Consider the following 20,007-nt stretch of genomic DNA (forward strand, 5'->3'; position numbering starts at 1 on the left):
TCCAACTCATTTTTAGATATTTGTTTACTGCAACACCACTACATTAATCCCTTTATGATACCTCAAACTGCAAATTACAAATTGTGAGATTAAGTTTGCCAGTTCTGATAACTAAGTTGATTTTAAAAAGAAAGTACTGTCATTGCATAGGGGGGGAAGAAGAGAGAGAGAGATTTTTCATTTTTTCATAATTACATTCCTCTAAAGTTGTATTATTTTCATTCTGTGGTGAAAAATGACACTCATCTTTCAAATTGTAAAATGGTACAATTTCTCACATTTCTTGCGTTACAAAATTGCATATTAACCATAGTTAAAGTATATAATAGGCATCACAAAATTTCCCATAAATTTCTAAATGAAAGGTAGGAATTTTCAATATAGACTGCACAATCAATATTTATTTCAGAAAGTGTTAGAAATTTTGCCTTTCTACTTTCTTAGTTATCTGCTTCTGAACTTTTAAATGTTTCAGAGAAGACAATGATTTATTTCTTAAAATTAGTGTTAATATCTAATAATATAAAAAAATTATAATAAAGTATCGGAATAATTACATACAGATATGGTTTAAGGAAAAACGTAAATGTGACATTGCCTTTTTTATGCACAAATTATTAAAAGATTCATTTCTGTCCAGAAACAATATAATTTAGAAAGTGATATTAAAAAAGTATTCCTAATTATTATAAATTTCAAAATTAAGAAATATACATATAACAACAAAAAGCAAATTTTAGGCCATATTCATATTACAACGTTATTCATATTACAACATGTTAAGAAAGTTAATTCAATTTATAATTTTGTTGTGAAAATATTTTACTAGTACATTTAAGTGGCAAATAATATGCGTATAAAAATACAGAAGTAAAAATAATTTATTACAGTCAAAAGTCGTTAATCCGGACTCTTCGGGACTTCGGTGATTCCGGATTATCGATTTTTCCGGATTATAGATCATCAGTTTAAATCTCGTAAGATGGCATGCAGAAATTCTAAAATTAAAAATATGAAACCGTAATTTATGAAATAAAGAACAATTATCATCTAAAGGGTATCAAAATTTGCAAAAAGAAAAAGCTTAATATTTATTTGTTTACTTTATTAAACATTTCTTTCAATGTAAGTTGTTTAAGTTTTGCTTCGTTTCATGTGATAATACTTTCTCTTTAATTCTATTAAACAGACATAATTTCTTGTTCAATTACAAAGTTCCGCCGTTCAAGTCCTATAATTGCTGTGTCAAGAACACCGACTAATTTGTCAAATCGAAATTTTTTTGTTTTCAATAACCTCTGTCACTTTTCTTCGCTATCGGAAGCGAATTATAATGACGAGGAACTTGTTTTAAATCATATCAAAGACGGAGCATATCGAGATGAATAACTACTTTTGGTAAGGAATTATAAGCCAAATAAAATAAAAACATCTGCGCTGAAGATAAGGATAGTGCTGACAAATCAACTTCCAATTCATTAGGCGCCCGCCGCCGAGCAGCGGGAAATTGATAAACAGATTTCGGATTTCAAAACATACTTTCGCTTTAGATCCTTTACATATTAACAAATATATATCGGAAATTCTATTTGATATAATCGAAAGTTTAAGCTTACTTTTATAAAATTGCTCTTACAGTCTGCAAAAAATAATAAGCCAGATGCAATTCGAAAATTAAGGAACAACGCAATCATCAACATTAACTGAAATAGATAATTAGATAATTTTAGCTTATATGTCCATTATACATAAAATGCGCACGCGAAAACGTATTCTGCACTTGCGCACACTCATATGCGCAGTCGTAAAAGGTCTTACGTGCACGCGTGAACGCTTCTGCGCATGTGTCAACGTGGCACATGCGCAGAAAGTTTTTAGTTTTGATGTCCGGATTATAGATCATTCCGAATTATGGGTGTCCGAATTAACGACTTTTGACTGTATTTAATTTATAAACATCACATAAAATCTGAAAAAAAAAAAAATTACGTTAAAAATAACGTGATATAACATTTCATCTGGATTACTTGGAAAAATGAATGAATGGTTTTTCCTTCTTTGCATACATAAAGCATATCTTTTAAATGAAGGGGGAAAATGTCATTTCTTTAAATCATGCTGTTTAAAAGTGTATAAAAATTGTTTTAGTAGGTATTTTAGACATTGGCTGTAACACTATTAATTACATTTCTGTATAATGTATTAACTAATTAAGAATAGCTTAAATTCTTTAAAAAATTGAATTGCTGGGAAACATCTCATTACAAGTAGCTACCTCAATCAATCACTTCTTAAAACTAGCCAGTATTTTCCATAAAATAACTAAATATTAGTAAACATAACTTCCCTAGGATGCTCACTTTCATTGAAGACCAAACTTTTCAGGAATTACTTGCAACTAGCTTAAAGAAGGTTCTCTTATTATGAATAAGTGGAACTTAGACATTGAATACTATATTTACTCCCATTTCCCTCCTAGCTTTCTTTTAGCACAAGGTTCGGAAATTTTTTTAATGGTTTACATAATGTTCGCCTTCCTTAAGGTGTTCAGGAAGAAGAACTGTTTGGAACAATTTTTCTGCTTTGTCACAACTGCCAATCACCGCAGGTCACTTGGGGGCTAACATGTAAAGGGGAAATTGTTTCTCCATTACAGACAAGCTGCTAGCATTCGAAGCTGATAACTGATTGGTTCAAAATGAACAACTTGCAATTTTTTTCGAAAGGAAGGGAAAATTGTGCGTCTTTCTTTCAATAAAATAGGAAGGAAAAATCTTTCTTTTAATAGTAAACCAGGCAGAAAAATTGTCCAAAACAGTTGTTCGTATGAAACAAATGCATGTGTGACCACCATCCTCAGCTGCAAAAACGCAAATGAACGAGATAGGATATAATGATTAGATAAGATAAGAAAACCTAGACGGAAAGTAAGCTAGTGGCGCCATCTGTTGACGAAACCAGAACTAAAACATAATTTCTTTAAAGGCCGAAAACAAAGATGGATTGAATTAAAATCATTAACTATGACAGAAAGATTTTTATGAATGTGAAATGCCTCTAGAAAATCCAGTTCTCCAATGGAAGATGTTTTTTGAATAATTTGGGCAGCAGAAAAATCGAAAGTGTGATTTTCGGACCAACATTGTTGGGCAACAGAAGACTTCCGTGTTTCCTTTTTTCTAACATATGCCTTACGTTCCTTGACACGAAATTTTAAGGCTCTCTTAGTTTGGTCAATGAAAATTAAACCACACTGTCAAGGAATCCTATAAATACCCCAGGAATTCATATCCGGAATGGGGTCCTTGAATATGGAACTCGGAATTTTATTGATGGGAGAATAAACAACCCGAAAGTTAAATTTCTGCAAAAATATGTGCAACTTTATAGCTAATTCCTGGGATATTTATAGGATTCCTTGCCAGTGTGGTTAATTTACACACTAGCAAGGAATCCTATAAATACCCCAGGTTAATTGACGAAACTAAGAGAGCCTTAAAATTCCGTGTCAAGGAACATGAGGCATATGTTAGAAAAAAGGAAACATAGAAGTCTTCTGTTGCCCAACATTGTTGGTCCGAAAATCACACTTTCAATTTTTCTGCTACCAAAATTATTCAAAAAACATCTTCCATTGGAGAACTGGATTTTCTAGAGGCATTTCACATTCATAAAAATCTTTCTGTTATAGTTAACGATCCTAATTCCAATCCATCTTTGCCTTCGGCCTTTAAAGAAATTATGTTTTAGTTCTGGTTTCATCAACAGCTGGCGCCACTAGCTTATTTTCTGTCCGGGCTTTCTTATCTTATCTAATTATTATATCCTATCTCGTTCATTTGTGTTTTTGCAGCTGAGGATGGTGGTTCGGTAAAACCATCAAAACTAGTCCTGTGAAAATTTGAAAATATAACACTGATTTTTGTTGTTTGACTTCTGAATTAGTATTTGTTTGGCATGTTATTGTGTCTTAATAAAGACCTTAGGAAGAGATAAGTGACTAAGACTTCAGGGACATCAAAATTAACGGTTAACTACCACTAAAGTGGACATCCCTGTCCTTTCAATCAAAGAATACCAAGACCACTATAATGGCTATATGCCATCCCCAAAAGGTTAAGTAAGTAATATTGTGATAGCTACCAGTAGTTTATCCATGAATACTTTTGATTTATGACCTTACTGTAATCGCATCCCTCAAAATGAAATTAATTGCTTATTTTTGTCCTCTTGGTCTTCGTACTATAAAATTAGTGAAAAAGAGGAAAAAATCTGCAAGTAAACAGGGTAACTCTTCTCTGTCCACATATATAGACATGTATTTTTGTGTGAGACAACGAAGCAAAACAAATGTGACTTTTTCCTCTTCCTTTTTAAAGACTTATGATATATAAAATATACATAATCAAAATAAATTAGAAAATTAAGTTCAATAAATTTTAAGCTAAATTACATGTTTAAGTTTGCTGCAATTCAAATTAACAAAACTAAATGCTATGTTCTATTCAACAGAGTCAAAAATTCTTCTGCAAAACTGCAAAATTACCAACATTTTGGTTTATTTAATAATTTTCAAATCCACTCCTTTGCTTGTGTTTAGAATTTATAACTTAAATTTTCCATAGAAATTTGTTTTTGATTAAAAAAAAATCACTGGTGTTAATAGATGCAGTAGGTTTTTGAATTTTGCAGAATTTCTATACTAGCACCTTCATTTCTACTTTACCAAACAGAATATTTGAATTTATATATAAAATTAATATAAAAAAAATCAAAACACAGATCATAAACTGTATGAAATTTAATTGATAATTATTACTAGTGTCACACAAAATTCTGTGAAATAAATTAAGAATGAGATAAAATATATAGAATTAATATTCCACATCTGCAATGTTAGGTACACTGTTGGCCACCCAAATTGCAACACCAAGGAAGACGAGATATCACAACAAAATTTATTTAGTAGATAACATGTTGACCAAGTATCAAATAATTAAATTTATAGACTTCTGTGAAGTGTGGTTCCTTCCAGAATCAGTAGCCAGAGTAGCAGCCATTGTTGGAGATCGCCGCTGCCACATGCCTCGGCATTAATTCAAAGAGACTTTGCATGTGTTCTTGGGGTACCGCAGACCAAGCAGCTTTTACACGTTGCCAAAGTTGATCTGGTGGGGCATCTTGGGATGTAATCTGGGTCAATCATTCAGCAACCAGGGACCACATGTTTTCTATCGGCGATAGATCCGAAGAGCGAGCCGGCCAGGGAAGCAATTCAATCTGGCGATTGACAAAGAACCCTTGGACAATGTGTGCCACATGTAGTCGTGCGTTATCCTGTTGAAATATGGCTATGGGCAAGCCCTGAAGGTAAGGAAGGACAATTGGCTCCAATACCTCGGAGATGTAGCGTTGGCTGTTTAAAGTACCGGCAATGCTTACTAGAGGAGTGCGAGAGTGATATCCAATACCGCCCCATACCATAATACCCGCTGCAGGACCAGTGAGGCGGTGCATAACGCAGCTGTTCGGCATCCTCTCTCAATGGTGTCTCCAGACTCAAATCCGACCATCTTGGTGTTGCAGATAGAAGCATGACTTGTCAGTAAAGACAATTTCATTCCACTTTGGCGTCCACATCCTTCTTTCGTCGCACCATTGGTGGCAGAGACGTCTGTGGTTCAATTACTCGAGTAATTGTCCCCCTAATTTATTAATTTTACTGCAGAAATTGCCTTTCACTCAAAATTGAATTAGCGAAAATGCTTAATCGGAATGAGTTGTTTGGTGTTATGCATTGGTTCTTGATCCCTTCTATTCACAAAAATTTTTGGCCTAGCTTGAATTGCCGGTTTGGCATCACCTTATTACTTGAGTAAAGGACGAAACACCTTCGTATTTATTTCTTAATTATTGTTCATTGAACGGGAGTTGGTGTGTTTCCCTTGAAAAGTCAACTAATTTCCGATCAATGGCAATGATTACTTGCTTTTAATTTAATTACTTACTTTTGATTTATTTCTTTTTACAATTGAAATTTTGTTATTCATGATTTAATTGAAGTCCTTGTTAAACATTTTTAACAATTTGCATTCAAGTTTCTTTAAAAAAATTTTCGGAATTGAACTTACTAACTATGGATTCACTCTTTTAAGGTAATTCTGCTAAAATTAATCTTAGGAGATAATATAATCAATATTTCTTTAGTAAATAAATTATTATTAACTTACGTTGCAGCAATGGCGCAAGTAGTAGAATAACTTGACTTAAGGGAATTTAAGATCATACAACATTATATATATATATATATATATATATTTACTTAAATTTACCTTGAAAATATGTCTTTTCCTTTAAAGGAAGTGCGAAACTTCTTGCTTCAAAAAGTGAATGAATATATGAAAGATCCAGAGAAGAACCCAATCCTTAATTTGAAGCAACAAGCTCTCGATCTTGAGGCCAAGATTAAGAAGAAAAATGAAGAATTTGAAAAACTGAGTAGATTTGTATGCATATTTTTGCATTTTATTTATTAAAAATCTTTATATATAAACATTACAGATACTTTTTTACTGAATTTATTAATTAACTGGCTTTTTAAAATGCCCATTTAATTATAGAAATATCAATTTGTTATTTTAATAAAATATTATGTTATACTAATATTCCAAAAAAAAAAAAAATCCTGTGGAAGCCTATTTTCATTAACCCTCTGAGCATTACGGGTTTAGCCCTGAAATTTCGAAGTTCCTCAAATTGTCATGAATAAGTGATATTTTCTTGATTTTAATTAAAAAATGACTATCTCATTTTCACCTTGATTCCTTTTCTTCCAATATACACACAAACCAAAATCAGATACATTTAAAAGCTAGCAGAAATTTTCATGTATAATGAATATAGAAGACAGCCTTCTGTACGGAATTTTCCTGCCGTAACACTGAGAGGGTTAAAATAAAATCTAAAAAAATTGTGTTTAGATCAGCTATTTGAAGTTTTATAAGCTGAACATATTGATGAAATTTTTCTTAAAAGTATGTCTGTAATGTGTGTTTGCATATAGTGATATAAATATTATGAAATTGTATGAATTTTTTATCATAGAACTATTCATTAATAATGTGTATTTTTGTGTGTGTTAAAATGTGACGCCACTTAAATTTATGATTATGAAACCATTGTTTTATTCATTTCAGTTTGAACATATGTATCATGACCAAGAAAAATTTTTGCGACATATTGGACTTCTACCAAGGGTAAATTTAAGTTTTATTATTATTACTGTAGACCCTGTTTAATGTGATCATTATTAATGTTATCATTGCGATATTGTTATTGTATTGCTTAAGTTCTACACCTTTATATATGAAGACAGGGCAAGTATATCATTTATCCAGCAATTTCTTCTCAGCATTGCTGCAATATGTAGTTTTATGATGAAAAATTTGGTTAATATGATTAAAATATTGTAGAATAATTCTTTTTAAACTGAAGCGAAGTCGCCAAATAAGTGCATTATAAAAATTGCCAATTTACAGAGGAATGTCAGAGTGAGGGATTAAGTTACTAAGCATCTTGCTTTCAGTTTTAATTAACCATTTAAAATTAGGGGGAAAAAAAGAAAGACTGAAGTTTGACACTAATTTTCAATAACTGTATTGATTTTGAGGTGATCAGACCTTTTTTTTTTACAGTTATTTTGACCAGTGATTTTCAACCTTTTTTTTGTTGCGGCACACTTTTAACGATTTCAAAATTTGGTGGCACACAAAGAAAAAGATAAGTTTAAAAGTTGTTTACTTACCTAATAATACACTGTGTAAAATATGTAGTTATGTAAAATAAAATATGTACTACAAAAACAGCAGTGCGTTTATTACGGAATTAATTACAAGTTAATAATAAGAATACTTTTAATGTGAATTTTGAGCTTGATGTTTTTTGATACTTTCATTTATATTTGGTCGTAAAAATGGCAATGCTCATATCGTCTTCTACATTTAACAGTCTCAATCTTGTTTTTCATTTTTATGTTGGTTAATACTGAAAATCCGAATTCATACGAATAAGATATAGAAAACTGTAATAATATTTTTAAAGCTTTTTTTTGGCCATCGTGGGATAATCGCATTTAATGTTAATCCAAATGAATTATTAATGTCTTAAAAACTGAATTTTGTCAATTCTCATGCGTACTGGATTAAAGCCATTATAATTTTTACTATATACTAAATTTCTGAAATTTGGTGGCACACTTTAAGAATTTGGCGGAACACAAAAGTGCCGTGGCACAGTTGTTGAGAATCACTGCACTGTCATCTTCAAGAAAGCAGGGTTCGTACAGCCCTTAAGTGTACTTAAAAGTTCTTAGATTTTTTTAAATCACTTTTTTGGTTCTTAAAAGTCCTTAATTTTGGCCAAAATCAGCAGAAGGTCCTTAATTCTAATCATTTGAAATTTCTGTCTGTTTTTGTGACTGCCATTTTGAGTGTGAATTGGCATTTTGGAGGTATATTTCTGCTGAAACTGCTGGTACTGCTGTTTTTGCCAACCGTGCCTATATCAGGCCTTTCAGGTTTGTTCTAATCAGCAGGTTTGTCTCTAGACAAGCAGCAGTGGTGACAATATTCACTCTTTTGGTTATGAATCATGCTGATTATGATCTTATATCTCATTTTAACGTATGCCGTTTGACATATAATCTACCTGCTTATTTACTAAACCTCTAAACTGACCAAATATGCGACAAAATGAGACATAAGGGGGGGGAAAAAAATCAAGATAAAACTTACTGTTAGTAAAATGTAAATGTCACTTATCTTCTTTCAAATATGACCAACTATTATAAGTGTAAAATATTTAATAATGCTACTTGATAAATTGCATAAAGTTTATTTTATTCTAAAATTTATTAATAATTATGTTCATTAAGTCATGTTTAGTAATAATGCGCATTACTTAGGGATCTACTTTACTTTTAGGATGGTATTACAAAAGTTAAATTCAGGCATAGATAATATTTTTAATTGAATTTATTCAGTTCCCTTTTGCTCATAGGTCTTTACTGTTTTTTCATTAATGTTTCTTAAAAGTATTTAATTTTTGTGTGCAAAAAAAAAAAAAAAAAAAAAAAATTTTGTACGAACCCTGGAAAGAAGATTCCCCCCTACTTGTCCCAAAAAAAAAAAAAAAAAAAAAAAAAAAAAAAAAAAAAAAAAATTTCTTGAAAACATCTACACAAAACTAAGGTTGTTTTTTCACCTAATTAAGATTTTTGCATGCCTATGTTCTTTGCCAATGAGAGATGCTTTTCCAGTATTAAGATCAGTGGCACAACATTGGTCAAATTATTTCCAGAAATTTTATGAAGAGTTCATAAACAAGCTTTTGCATTTTCCTAATTAATATACTGTAAAAATACCTTTCTTGTACCTACTTTATATGTTTCTAATGACATTTATATTAAATTAGTTAAATTCTGTTTTGAAGGATATTTTTCTTCATAATTTAAATGTTATCATTTGACTGTTGTTTTCAAAATAGCCACGGACACATTAAATGTGATCAGATTAAACTATGCCTAATGCATTATTATTATGTTTATATCTATTAGCAAAATTATGTTAAAATAATTCCTTTGTGAAAAACTTAAATTTTGAGACCAATCATGTTGACATTTGCGATATTCATTCTCTCCATTAATTTAGAAAAGGAGTGTTTTTCATTCCATTAAAAATAATGCATAGCTTTTTTTATATGTGGTTTATCATGAAACTGGAAAATCTTCCCATTCTGTTATGTACAGGGTTATCCAAATTAAACTTCCCCAACTCAGAGGCCTGTGCAGAGTGCTGTATGGATAATAATGTCATGAAATTTTAAAAACAGACACTTCACATAATGCGCTCGAGATTTATTAAACAAAAAAAAAAAAAAAAAATATATAGTACAAGAAATTGTCGATAGGTGGCGCTGCAGATCAACAAGACATTCTACAGATGTTCTATATGTGTGCCTTGGTTCTCCACAACTCTTTCCATTCGCAAAGCAGTGTGTTCCACAGCGGAACGCAGTAAGTCCACATTAATTCCACGAACATGTCGAATAATTGCGTCTTTCAGATGTGCCAAGGTTTCTGGGTGTTCTCGGTAGACCAGATCCTTTAAGAATCCGCATAACCAAAAGTCGCATGGCGTGAGATCGGGCGATCGAGGAGGCCAAGCTGTAGGCAAACAGCGGCTGATCACATTTGCATCGGTAAAAGTTGCCCGTAACACCTGTTGAACGCCACGAAGAATATGGGGAGGCGCACCATCCTGCATAAATATCGTGTCCTGGAGGCGGCCACGTTGTTGCAGTTCAGGGATGACAAACGTAGTCAACATGTCCTGATACCGTTTTCCTGTGACAGACCAGGTTTTGAACCCTGTTGGAGTCACCTCTTCAAAAAAATAAGGCCGAATGACGAATGTTGCAGTGAAACCGCACCATACAGTAACCTTTGGAGGGTTCAAGGGCACTTGATGGATTGTGCGCGGGTTTTCACTTGTCCAAATGCGGCAGTTGTGCTTATTCACTTGACCATTCAGGTGAAAATGGGCCTCATCCGTCCAAAGGGTCTTCCACGGCCAAGCCGCATCAACTTCCATTCTGGCAAGGAATTGCAACGCAAATGTTTCCCGAACTACAGGATCCCCATCGGACAGCTGATGACGGCTATGGATTTTGTAAGAAAATAACCGAGGATTCGACGCATCACACGCCAGACGGTCGTATAGGGCATATCAACAGCACGAGAAACAGTTGGCACACTGACAACACCATTTGGCGATTGGCTAGTGGGGTCGACGACCGCCAAAGCAATGTCTTCTACGCGTGCAGATTCCACAACCTGTCGTCCTCTACCTGGAAAAATTCCCAGCTGTCCCGTTCTTTCGAACTTCTTCATCATGTCTCATAGAGCACGTGGTGTCATTGGTCCTCGGCGTAAGATCTTCAGCCGACGAAATGCTCTTATCGCAGCACAGGAGTTCTCGTCATTCTGGTAAAAAAGTTTCACTAACAGAGCTTTGTCTTTCAAAGTCGCCATTGTGCATCAGCGAGCTGGAAACAACTGCCTGTGCAAGGCCTGTCTTCCACTTTTGTAGGGCTCGTCTTTTGGATATGTTGCGCAGAAGCTTTATTTCTGCAAATCACGTTGCTGCAATATACACATTACTAGTGTTACAGCGCCACCTATCGGCAACTTCTTGTACTAATTTCTTTTGTGTAATAAATCTCGAGCGCATGATCTGAAGTGTCTGTTTTTAAAATTTCCTCACATTATGACCCATACAACACTCTGCCCAGGCCTCTGAGTTGGGGAAGTTTAATTTGGATAACCCTGTATAATAGAACGTGTTCTACTGTTTGAAAAACTTATCAGCTACCTAACCTATCAATTATCATTTTCTGTCGCCTGACTTATATCATAACTTTAAAAACAACAGACAACAGCTGCAACAGAACGTTCATGTTGCCTGATTCCACACCTCCCCCCCCACTCCATTTCCATTTTAAGTGTTACGCTTCATAAAAGCATGTGAATGAAGTCTGACTTGAACTACATTCTCAGATGAAGTGGGGGAAAAAAAGAGCCTTGCAAGGATGATGACACATTGCGATCACAAATGGGAAGTGCTGTCAATGACCTTGAAGTGTCTAATTTAAAGAAACAGACTATAGTAAGGTTGGTAATTGTGCTACACCACTGCAGCCTCAATGTCTTTGACCTCAGTGAAATTTTTCAGAGGAAAAACAAGATCATTGGTTTGTCTGCTCTCCTGAAATCAAGAGGCTCTGATGACAGACACAGTGCAGAACGCTAAAATCTCTGGACATTGGTCGTGAAGGTTATGTCTCTTGTACTGTCAACTGGAGTGAATTATTGCATCTGCGATGTCAGATCATGTCGTCTGGCACATCATAAAAGCTTGGAAACAGTGACTTGTGGGGACTGCACATGCGAATTTTTCATCTGTGTGTGGTCCACTGCAGGACTAATGTTGTATCATGTGATACTGTGAAGGTTTGGTACTGGAAGTTCATAAACAAGGACTATGACATTAACCCTTTGCGGCTCAGTGTTCTACTACATGGAACACCCAAATTGAATCGCTTCTGAAACCTTTAAATTGAACCGTAAATAGATAAAAATGCCTTTCTAATATGCTTTGAACTTTTCTTTTTAAACAGTAGATAGCAGCATATCACAAAGAGACACAGAATTTTCATTTATTATGTGTTATTAAAATCCACTTTTTTTCAAGTAATATTCTCTATTTTTTTAATGATATAAAAAATTTTATTTGGAAAAAAATTTTGGCATAATTTTGCTGGCTGTATTCCAAATTATCTGTTCTATATTTTTTTTTTAATCTTTCAGACAAAAACCATACGCAGAATCATTGAATAAACCTGGGTGTTCCATTGGCGGGGGAACACTGCGCCATTAGCGATCTTATGCTGTTAATCAGAACATCTGTGCTTAGGAGAGAACATCCGTTGTTTACGTTTTCTGTTTCCGTTGCTTTGGGGGGATGAATTCAAACAAAGCAGTATTGAGGGGTGAGGTGTGTTTTGTGTTATGAAAGCCCTAATATTGGCATATCGAATTTTTTGGGAGTAGTTTTTAGGCGTGAATTTTATTAGTAGCTTGACACGTCTTTACTTAGACCTGCGCGAATTTTTTGCTGTCGCATTTTAGTCTCATTCCCATTTATTTTCAATAATTGTGTAGATATTTTTCGTGTATGTATATATTATAGGCTTGTTTTTCTTTATTGTTAATATTAATCGTTTTTAATTTTTTTATTATTAATTTTAGAGAGTCTTAGAGAGGTCTTAACTCTTTCCGACGTGCTCATTCCGAAAATTTGTAAATATTTTTGTATATAGGACTTGTGTATATAGATATTTATCTCATTATCTCATTTATTATTATCAAGAATATTGTGTATATCCAGGAAACCATGTATACAGACATAATACAGAGTTTTTTCATTCTTATACAAACGCTTCTACTCATTTTTGTGCTTCATTGCAATGCTCGCTTAGTCGCACTTTTAAAAGCTCTGGCGGCGCACCTCATGAACACCCACCTCATGAAACACCCACAGAATTAAAACGGTTACATTTTACCTGTATTTACCTGAAAAATTTTACCTGTATACTCCTTTAGGACTAAATAGACTGCATATGACTTTTTTGTTGAAATTCCAACGTTAATGTATAGTGCGCCGCAAAGGGTTAAAGAAGCAGAGTGCTGTGCCCGGGCTACTGATGTTGATGAGACCCACCTGCAAGAACTTTTGACATAAGATCAGTATACAACCATTCAAGAGCGAGCTTGCTAAGGAGGTAGACATTAGTGTCATGTCCATTAGTTGCACTATGTATCACCTAAACTTGACATACAAGTTCGGTCACTGTATAAGCTGACTCAAGCAGATAAAAACAGACATTTTCAGGCCTGCACTATATCTGCTTGAATATCAATACAAGAACAAAATTCTGGACCAGATCGTCACTTGTGAGGAAATGTAAGTTTACTTCAACAACACAGTCCAAAAAGAGGATTGTTCTGCACCCAGGAAGCCCGTTGGCAGCAAAGTGAAATTTGACTAACAAAAAGATCATGCTTTTTGTATCTGGTGGGATTTTTGTGGTATTATCCACAGAGATTATCTGATAAAAGATAAAGCCCTCAACAGTTAGGTATACAGCGGGATGCTAGTCCGTATTGACACTGCTATCAAGGAAAAACATTGAACTGAGTTCTGGCACAAAAAGGTAATGGTCCATCAAGATAATGCATGACCACGTATGTCTGCATTCACCAGCTGGACTCTTTACAGACTCGAATGGGATCTTTGCTGCACCCACCATGTAGCTCCTGCCGACTTCACACCTGCAGCTACATCTTACTAGTGCTGTCTTCCATTCTGCACAGGATATCTGAAATGAGGTTGATCTGTTTTTGGACTCACTGCTACCAAGTATCTGGGCCGAAGATTCTGAAAATTTACCGAAAACATTGGCAGAAAATCATAGATTTGGGTGGTGATCACTATCTGCATTAAAGGTATTGCTTTCATGTTTTCCTCCCCCTAACTTTATTAAGAACATTTTATGGTGGAATACTTTAGTTAGAACCAGATATATATGTATGTAGGTATGTTTATCCGTAATGTATAATATTGTAAAGGGTAAATTTTCATCTGTGTAATAAGTTTCTATTTTGTAATTTGTATAGATTCCTGCTCTAGATTTTGGTGCGCAGGTGGACATGCCACCACTTCCTCATGCATTACCAAGAGAAGTAAGTTTTTGCACATTTTATCTGATTGTTTAAATTTTAAAATAATTTTCGAAATACTGACCCTCCACCAAAATCAAAATTTTTTCTTTCATAGAAAATTCACAAGAGGTCTGAAGTTAAACTGCTTAACGTGCTGACTTATTGTGTTTAATGCACAGAATACTTATAAATTCATTAATTTTTTTTTTACTTCTTTCTTCTTCCCCCCCCCCCCCCCCCGTTAAGTTTTGCTACTGCTAGAAAGATGAAAATAGTTCTGGCACTCTTGATGTGAAATGTTATTCGGGGCACAGTTTATTTTCTTGCACCTCACTGAACTGCTTATTCATAGCTTTTGTTATCCATGGAAGTACGGAAAAAAACAAAATGAGGAATAAGATTGATTTGTTGTGTAGCATGACAGAGACATAAGCACAATATTGTTATCCTCCAAGAATTATTGTTTGGAAAACATTTTTTCAAAAATCTGGTGAATGGTCTTTGTACTGGTCAATGGAGATCCAAACTGCAGCAGGCTTCATTTGATATATAACACCATTTTTGGGATCCGGAAAAACCACTCCTAGACTTGTACTCAAAGCATAACAGCAGTCTTAGCTATAACTTTCCCAAAAGAGAAAATTTTGTGTGCACACTTTAATCTTCAAATCTAGTCAAAGCAACTCTACAATCTACTCAAAGCTAATCTTTTTGCTCCCACATTTCCAATATGGCAGAATGCTGCAGGTAGATAGCAGGGACATGCTGATTGACACCGAGGAAAAACTTGTGTACTGAAAATAATGCCATTTGTATGCAGGTTACAGGCACAAAGCAAAGGTAGCACCTGTGCATTCAAGTAGGCATATTAAGCATTGTCAGGCCTTGCCAACTCTTAAGGTTTCACCCTGGTTGGAATTCTGAAGGAGAGCACTCCGGGGTATATGGTTCAAGGGTGTCCCATCCCTCTTCCCTTACCACGAACCTCCGAGAGGATTTCGGCTCTCCATGTATTTTGAGTGCCTCCTTGATACGTAGACACCGTGTGCTGATGCCATGCATCGACCACCCTTGCCATGTATTTTTGCCCATGCACAGGCCCACTTGCAAACATTCATGCCTTCCCCAAGATTTGAACCTGAACATATTGGTACAGTAATCTGTGTCACCAACCACTATACGAACTGCCACTTGTATGCATACAGTAGCTGTTTTCTGTTTGCAGAGCATGAATGCCTCAGGTACATTCTTACTTCGTGCCCGTAGTATTAGATGCAGGGCTCTTTTTCCATATGAACAGATTACCAATATGCATGAAATGCTTCTAGAAGAGGGAATATAAAGTGAAGAGATACTCCTGAGTTCAAATGTTGAGATCCTTGTTCTGTAAACATAGCAGTTTCATGAATTGCACTCATTCTGGAGAGCTGCTCTTTAAAAAAGCTGATTTTGTCAACAAAAGACACTGATGTATTGGACACACAATTATTTTACCAAATGTGTATGAATGCACTTTAAATCTCCAATGGGATCGACAGAATTTGATTTTAACTTAAAACCCATTTTATGTACATTTGTTTTGTAAAATGCTTATGTCATCATCAAGTGTATTTATTGCATTGAAATGAAGTAATCTGTTTTGTATTCATGAAAGATATTGTATTTGTGCATTTAACTTTTTTGCAGTATTTCATTTTTCTCCATGCAAAAATACATATGCCTCACTATGTGCTTTGAGACTTTTAATCCATTTTCTGCTATTCATTCAAAAGTATTCTCTGGTTGTTGAAACATTAGTTGAATAATAATAAATGCTGTAATGAACTTTGCATGCTTTTGTAGAAAATAAAGCAAGTTATTGCCATTTGCCAAAAAATGTTCAATAAAGGAACATAGAGTACTCACCATGAGCTTTCAGTTCCATTTTCAATGAGTGGATTCTTTAATGGTGAATATTATCTTCTAAATGAATAAAATCTAAGATTCATCCGAATTCACAACAAGGATTTGATATTTTGAAAACATTTAACAAAGCAATTAAAGTTACAAGCACGTTTTACAGCCTTTTACAAAATACACTATGCACTCAAAGTTCTGTACAGCCTCAGTTTGAAATCAAAACTTCCATTGTTCTTTGTAAAGTTACAGTGTCAGAGGAAGGAGAACATTCACGATAGTTATTTTACTTTGTTTTTCATCTGATAGTCTGTGGCTGTTTTGATTTACTGTTAATTTCTTATGTGAACATTCTCTATATAATGCATACCCACCAACAGTAGAATGTTAAGTTTGCTGAACACTGGTAGTTCAGTTCAGGTTAAAAGCTCAGTGAATGGGCTGACTGCACATTAGTTTTCATGGCTTTCCCCATGTGTAGGGCGAAGACATGCCTCTTTCCCTTAAAACGCCCTCCATGAAAGCATTCTACCCCTTAGGCAAGATACTCATGAGTATTTTGCCATAATGCATTTTTTTCACATTTTCCCTCCTGGCTTATTATTGTCAGTTTCTAAAAATTTTAAATGTATTCGCATAATTTTCCCATTCTTCAATGCATTCAGCTTCCGTAAATTTTAAAATAGATTTGTTCAATTAATAATTACTTTAATTTTACTGACAAAGATTAACCTTCTCAAACTACCTGTTAAGGTCACACTGAACCTTTTCTTCCAACTTTATGCCAGCCGAATACAAGAAGTGACCCATAACAGGGAAGCAAACACTAATCGAAATGCGATTTCAACGAGTCGGTGGCACATTCGCCTTATCTAAACATGTATGGATGATTCGAAGCTTGAAGAATAGCAGAGACAACAGTAAGAATGGGTGAGAGTCCATTTATGGAGAAGTAGAAAGCAAGACATCTTATTAGATATTTTAATATTAATATTACTGTGTTTTCTTATGGGACAAGAGAATAATATTGTGATACCTGCAGTTTATCCAAGACTGCTTTTTATTTTTATATTCTTCCCATACCTATATCCTTTTGAAATTCAATCATTGATAAATTTTCCCTATCTGTTTTTGAACAAAAAATTTGTAAAAAAAAAGGGGGGTACACATGGAAATACACTAATTCAGTCAAATCTTGAATTTTCTTACAGATCATTAAGGTTGTAAGTAAAATTCACAAGGAGTTTTTATACTACTCCACATTTTTGCTCTCATGGGGTGTAAATGTTTAGTTTGCTTGGCTAGCAATCCATACTAAAAAACCTGGCAAATCAAAGTTGATTTTTTATGTTTATTGCTTCAGAAAACCTTGATAGCTTTTGTAATGTCAGCCAAACTAAAATGTGGTGCACCATTGGGCCATTTGTATTTGGTCAACTGGATGTGTTCTGCCTCTCCCCAGCCACCCTTTAAGCAGGGGGATTGTAACTTAACAAACCAATGCGTAGTGTCCTGACTTTTTTTTGATTCACCACTGCCCCCTAAAAAACAATGATTTCTTTTTCTGGGGGATTGGCTCAGCACCCCCTACTCTCACAAGAGGGATATATTAGGTATCTCATATGTTTAAGCATCTAATAGATCATCTCTAATACAGGGTGATCAGCGAATTAGCCCTGATTTCAAAATTAAATATCTCTACAACAAAGATCGATAAAATTATGCATTAAACTGTACGTTTATTAGCAAAACTGTAAAAATGGTGTACAAAAGTTTAAAAAATTTAGTTACGAAAATCGTTAACAGATGGCGCTCTAATCGCAATGATCTATCAATAGCCTTTAAAATGTTCTTCGAAGTCAAAAGTGATCAGTACGACTGCTGGCTAGCGTAGAAAGTGAAAAAATAATGTATTCCATTGAACAACGTGTTTTTTTGGTTCTTGAATTTCACCGATTAGAACACAGTCCTATGGCAACGCGTCGCAGTTTTCAAAACCGATTCATTGTTCCAGTTGGACCCGATGCGAAAACCATTTGCATGCTCTTTGCGAAATTCGAATGGACTGGCAGTGTGGCTGATGATCGAAAGGGTAATGTTGGGCCTAGGCAAACTGTAGTCACTCCTGAAAATGCGGCCAAAGTTTCTGGAATTGTTCAGCAAAATCCTAGGAAAAGCATCTGACAGATTGCATCAGAGACAGGTTTGAAATACACAAAAAATATTCAAAAGTAGCTTACGGCTGTTTCCATACAAAATCCAAAATCATCAGGCCATATCCATGAAAGCTGTGCAAAAAAGGGTTGACTTTGGTTAATAAACAAAACTGGAAATTTTGGGGTTTCGAAAATCTTCATTTGTGTAGAGAAGGCACTGCATTCGCCTAAAGTTACTGCTGCGGTATGCGCCAGAGGCATTATCCAACCCTTTTTCGTACGAGAAACGATAACTACTGAAGGTTACGTTACAATTTTGGAACAATTTGTCAGCACTTAACTAGTGTTGGAGGCTTGACCAGGTATCGACTGGTTTATGCAAGACAGGGCTCAACCACATCGAACAGATAAAGTTTTTCGCTTTCTTCATGAATACTTTGGGAATAGAGTAATTGTGTTAGATTATCCGCAATTTACTGCCTGCCACAGGAATAGCTTGGCGTCCATATTCTTCCGATCTGAGTACTTGTGACTTCTTTCTGTGGGGCGCAATGAAACACACTGCTATCGAAACAATCCCGCTACCCTAGATGAGCTTGAATCGTTGACCATGTGATTCCATTCCGTTGAGACATTGCAAGATATGTCAAATTTCATTGCTTGTTTACTCCACCTCATTGTTTCGAACGATGAAGATTTTGAAAAAATTGTATTTTGATTGCAAAGGCTACTTTATTAATTTTTTTTTAAAGACTCCTTTCAGAGAAAGTTTTCAATGCAGAGCATCCTCTATTAACGATTTTCGTAACTAAATTTTCTAAACTTTTGTACACCATTTTTACAGTTTTGCTAATAAACGTACAGTTTACCGCATAATTCTATCGATCTTTGTTGTAGATACGTAGTGTATTCAGAAACTAAGTACCGTTTCATTCTAGCGCTGTGGTAGGCATCCTGCGCATGACTAGTCTTTCTTGTTCACTGACTTTCAATTGTTGCCATTTTGGTTGCTCTATGTTGTGTTTTCAGTTTGCTGTGCACATTCAAAATGTTTAAGACAATTAGTTCTCCCGCTGACTGTGAGATTCGTGCCGCGATTAAATTTTTGAACGCGAGGAATGTTAAACCGGCCGAAATTTATCGTCAAGTGACAGAAGTTTACGGTGAATATGCGATAAGTGATGGAATGGTGAGAAAGTGGGTAAGAATGTTTAATGCAGGTCGAACAAATGTCCACGCCGAGGCTCGGAGTGGTCGGCCTTCTTTTGTCACCGAATGATTTGGTAAGGAAAGTTGATGAAGCAATTCATGAGAACAGACACTTCACAATGACAACTCTTTCAGAGGCATTTCCACAAATTTCACGTACAGTTTTGTTTGAAATTGTGTCTGACCGCTTGAATTATCGCAAACTGTGTTCCCGATGGGTTCCAAAAATGCTCACTGATTTCACAAAACAAAGCGACTTGGTAGTGCCTTGACATTTCTCACGCAGTTCAGTGATGAGGGAGAAAACTTTTTAAACCAATTTGTGACAGGTGATGAAACTTGGTGACAGATTGAAATTTGTGACAGGTGATGAAACATTTCACACCAGAATCGAAACAACAATCCATG

At 34.8% G+C, this 20,007-nt stretch overlaps 1 protein-coding gene across 5 annotated transcripts in view; it reads left to right on the forward strand.

The window, feature by feature from the left end:
- LOC118201699 (uncharacterized) overlaps positions 1 to 20,007 on the forward strand; it is a 118,363-nt gene that overhangs the window by 61,373 nt on the left and 36,983 nt on the right. For all 5 annotated transcript variants that reach the window (XM_085812115.1, XM_085812114.1, XM_085812111.1 and 2 more), the window contains 3 exons: positions 6,360 to 6,506; positions 7,197 to 7,256; positions 14,294 to 14,359. In XM_085812115.1, coding sequence (XP_085668241.1) covers positions 6,360 to 6,506; positions 7,197 to 7,256; positions 14,294 to 14,359 — 273 coding nt within the window. The remainder of the gene's footprint in view (positions 1 to 6,359; positions 6,507 to 7,196; positions 7,257 to 14,293; positions 14,360 to 20,007) is intronic.

The sequence above is a fragment of the Stegodyphus dumicola genome, chromosome 2, assembly GCF_044657685.1.
Source record: "Stegodyphus dumicola isolate Sdum_Otavi_A_Nest chromosome 2, ASM4465768v1".
NCBI classification, from domain to species: domain Eukaryota; kingdom Metazoa; phylum Arthropoda; class Arachnida; order Araneae; family Eresidae; genus Stegodyphus; species Stegodyphus dumicola.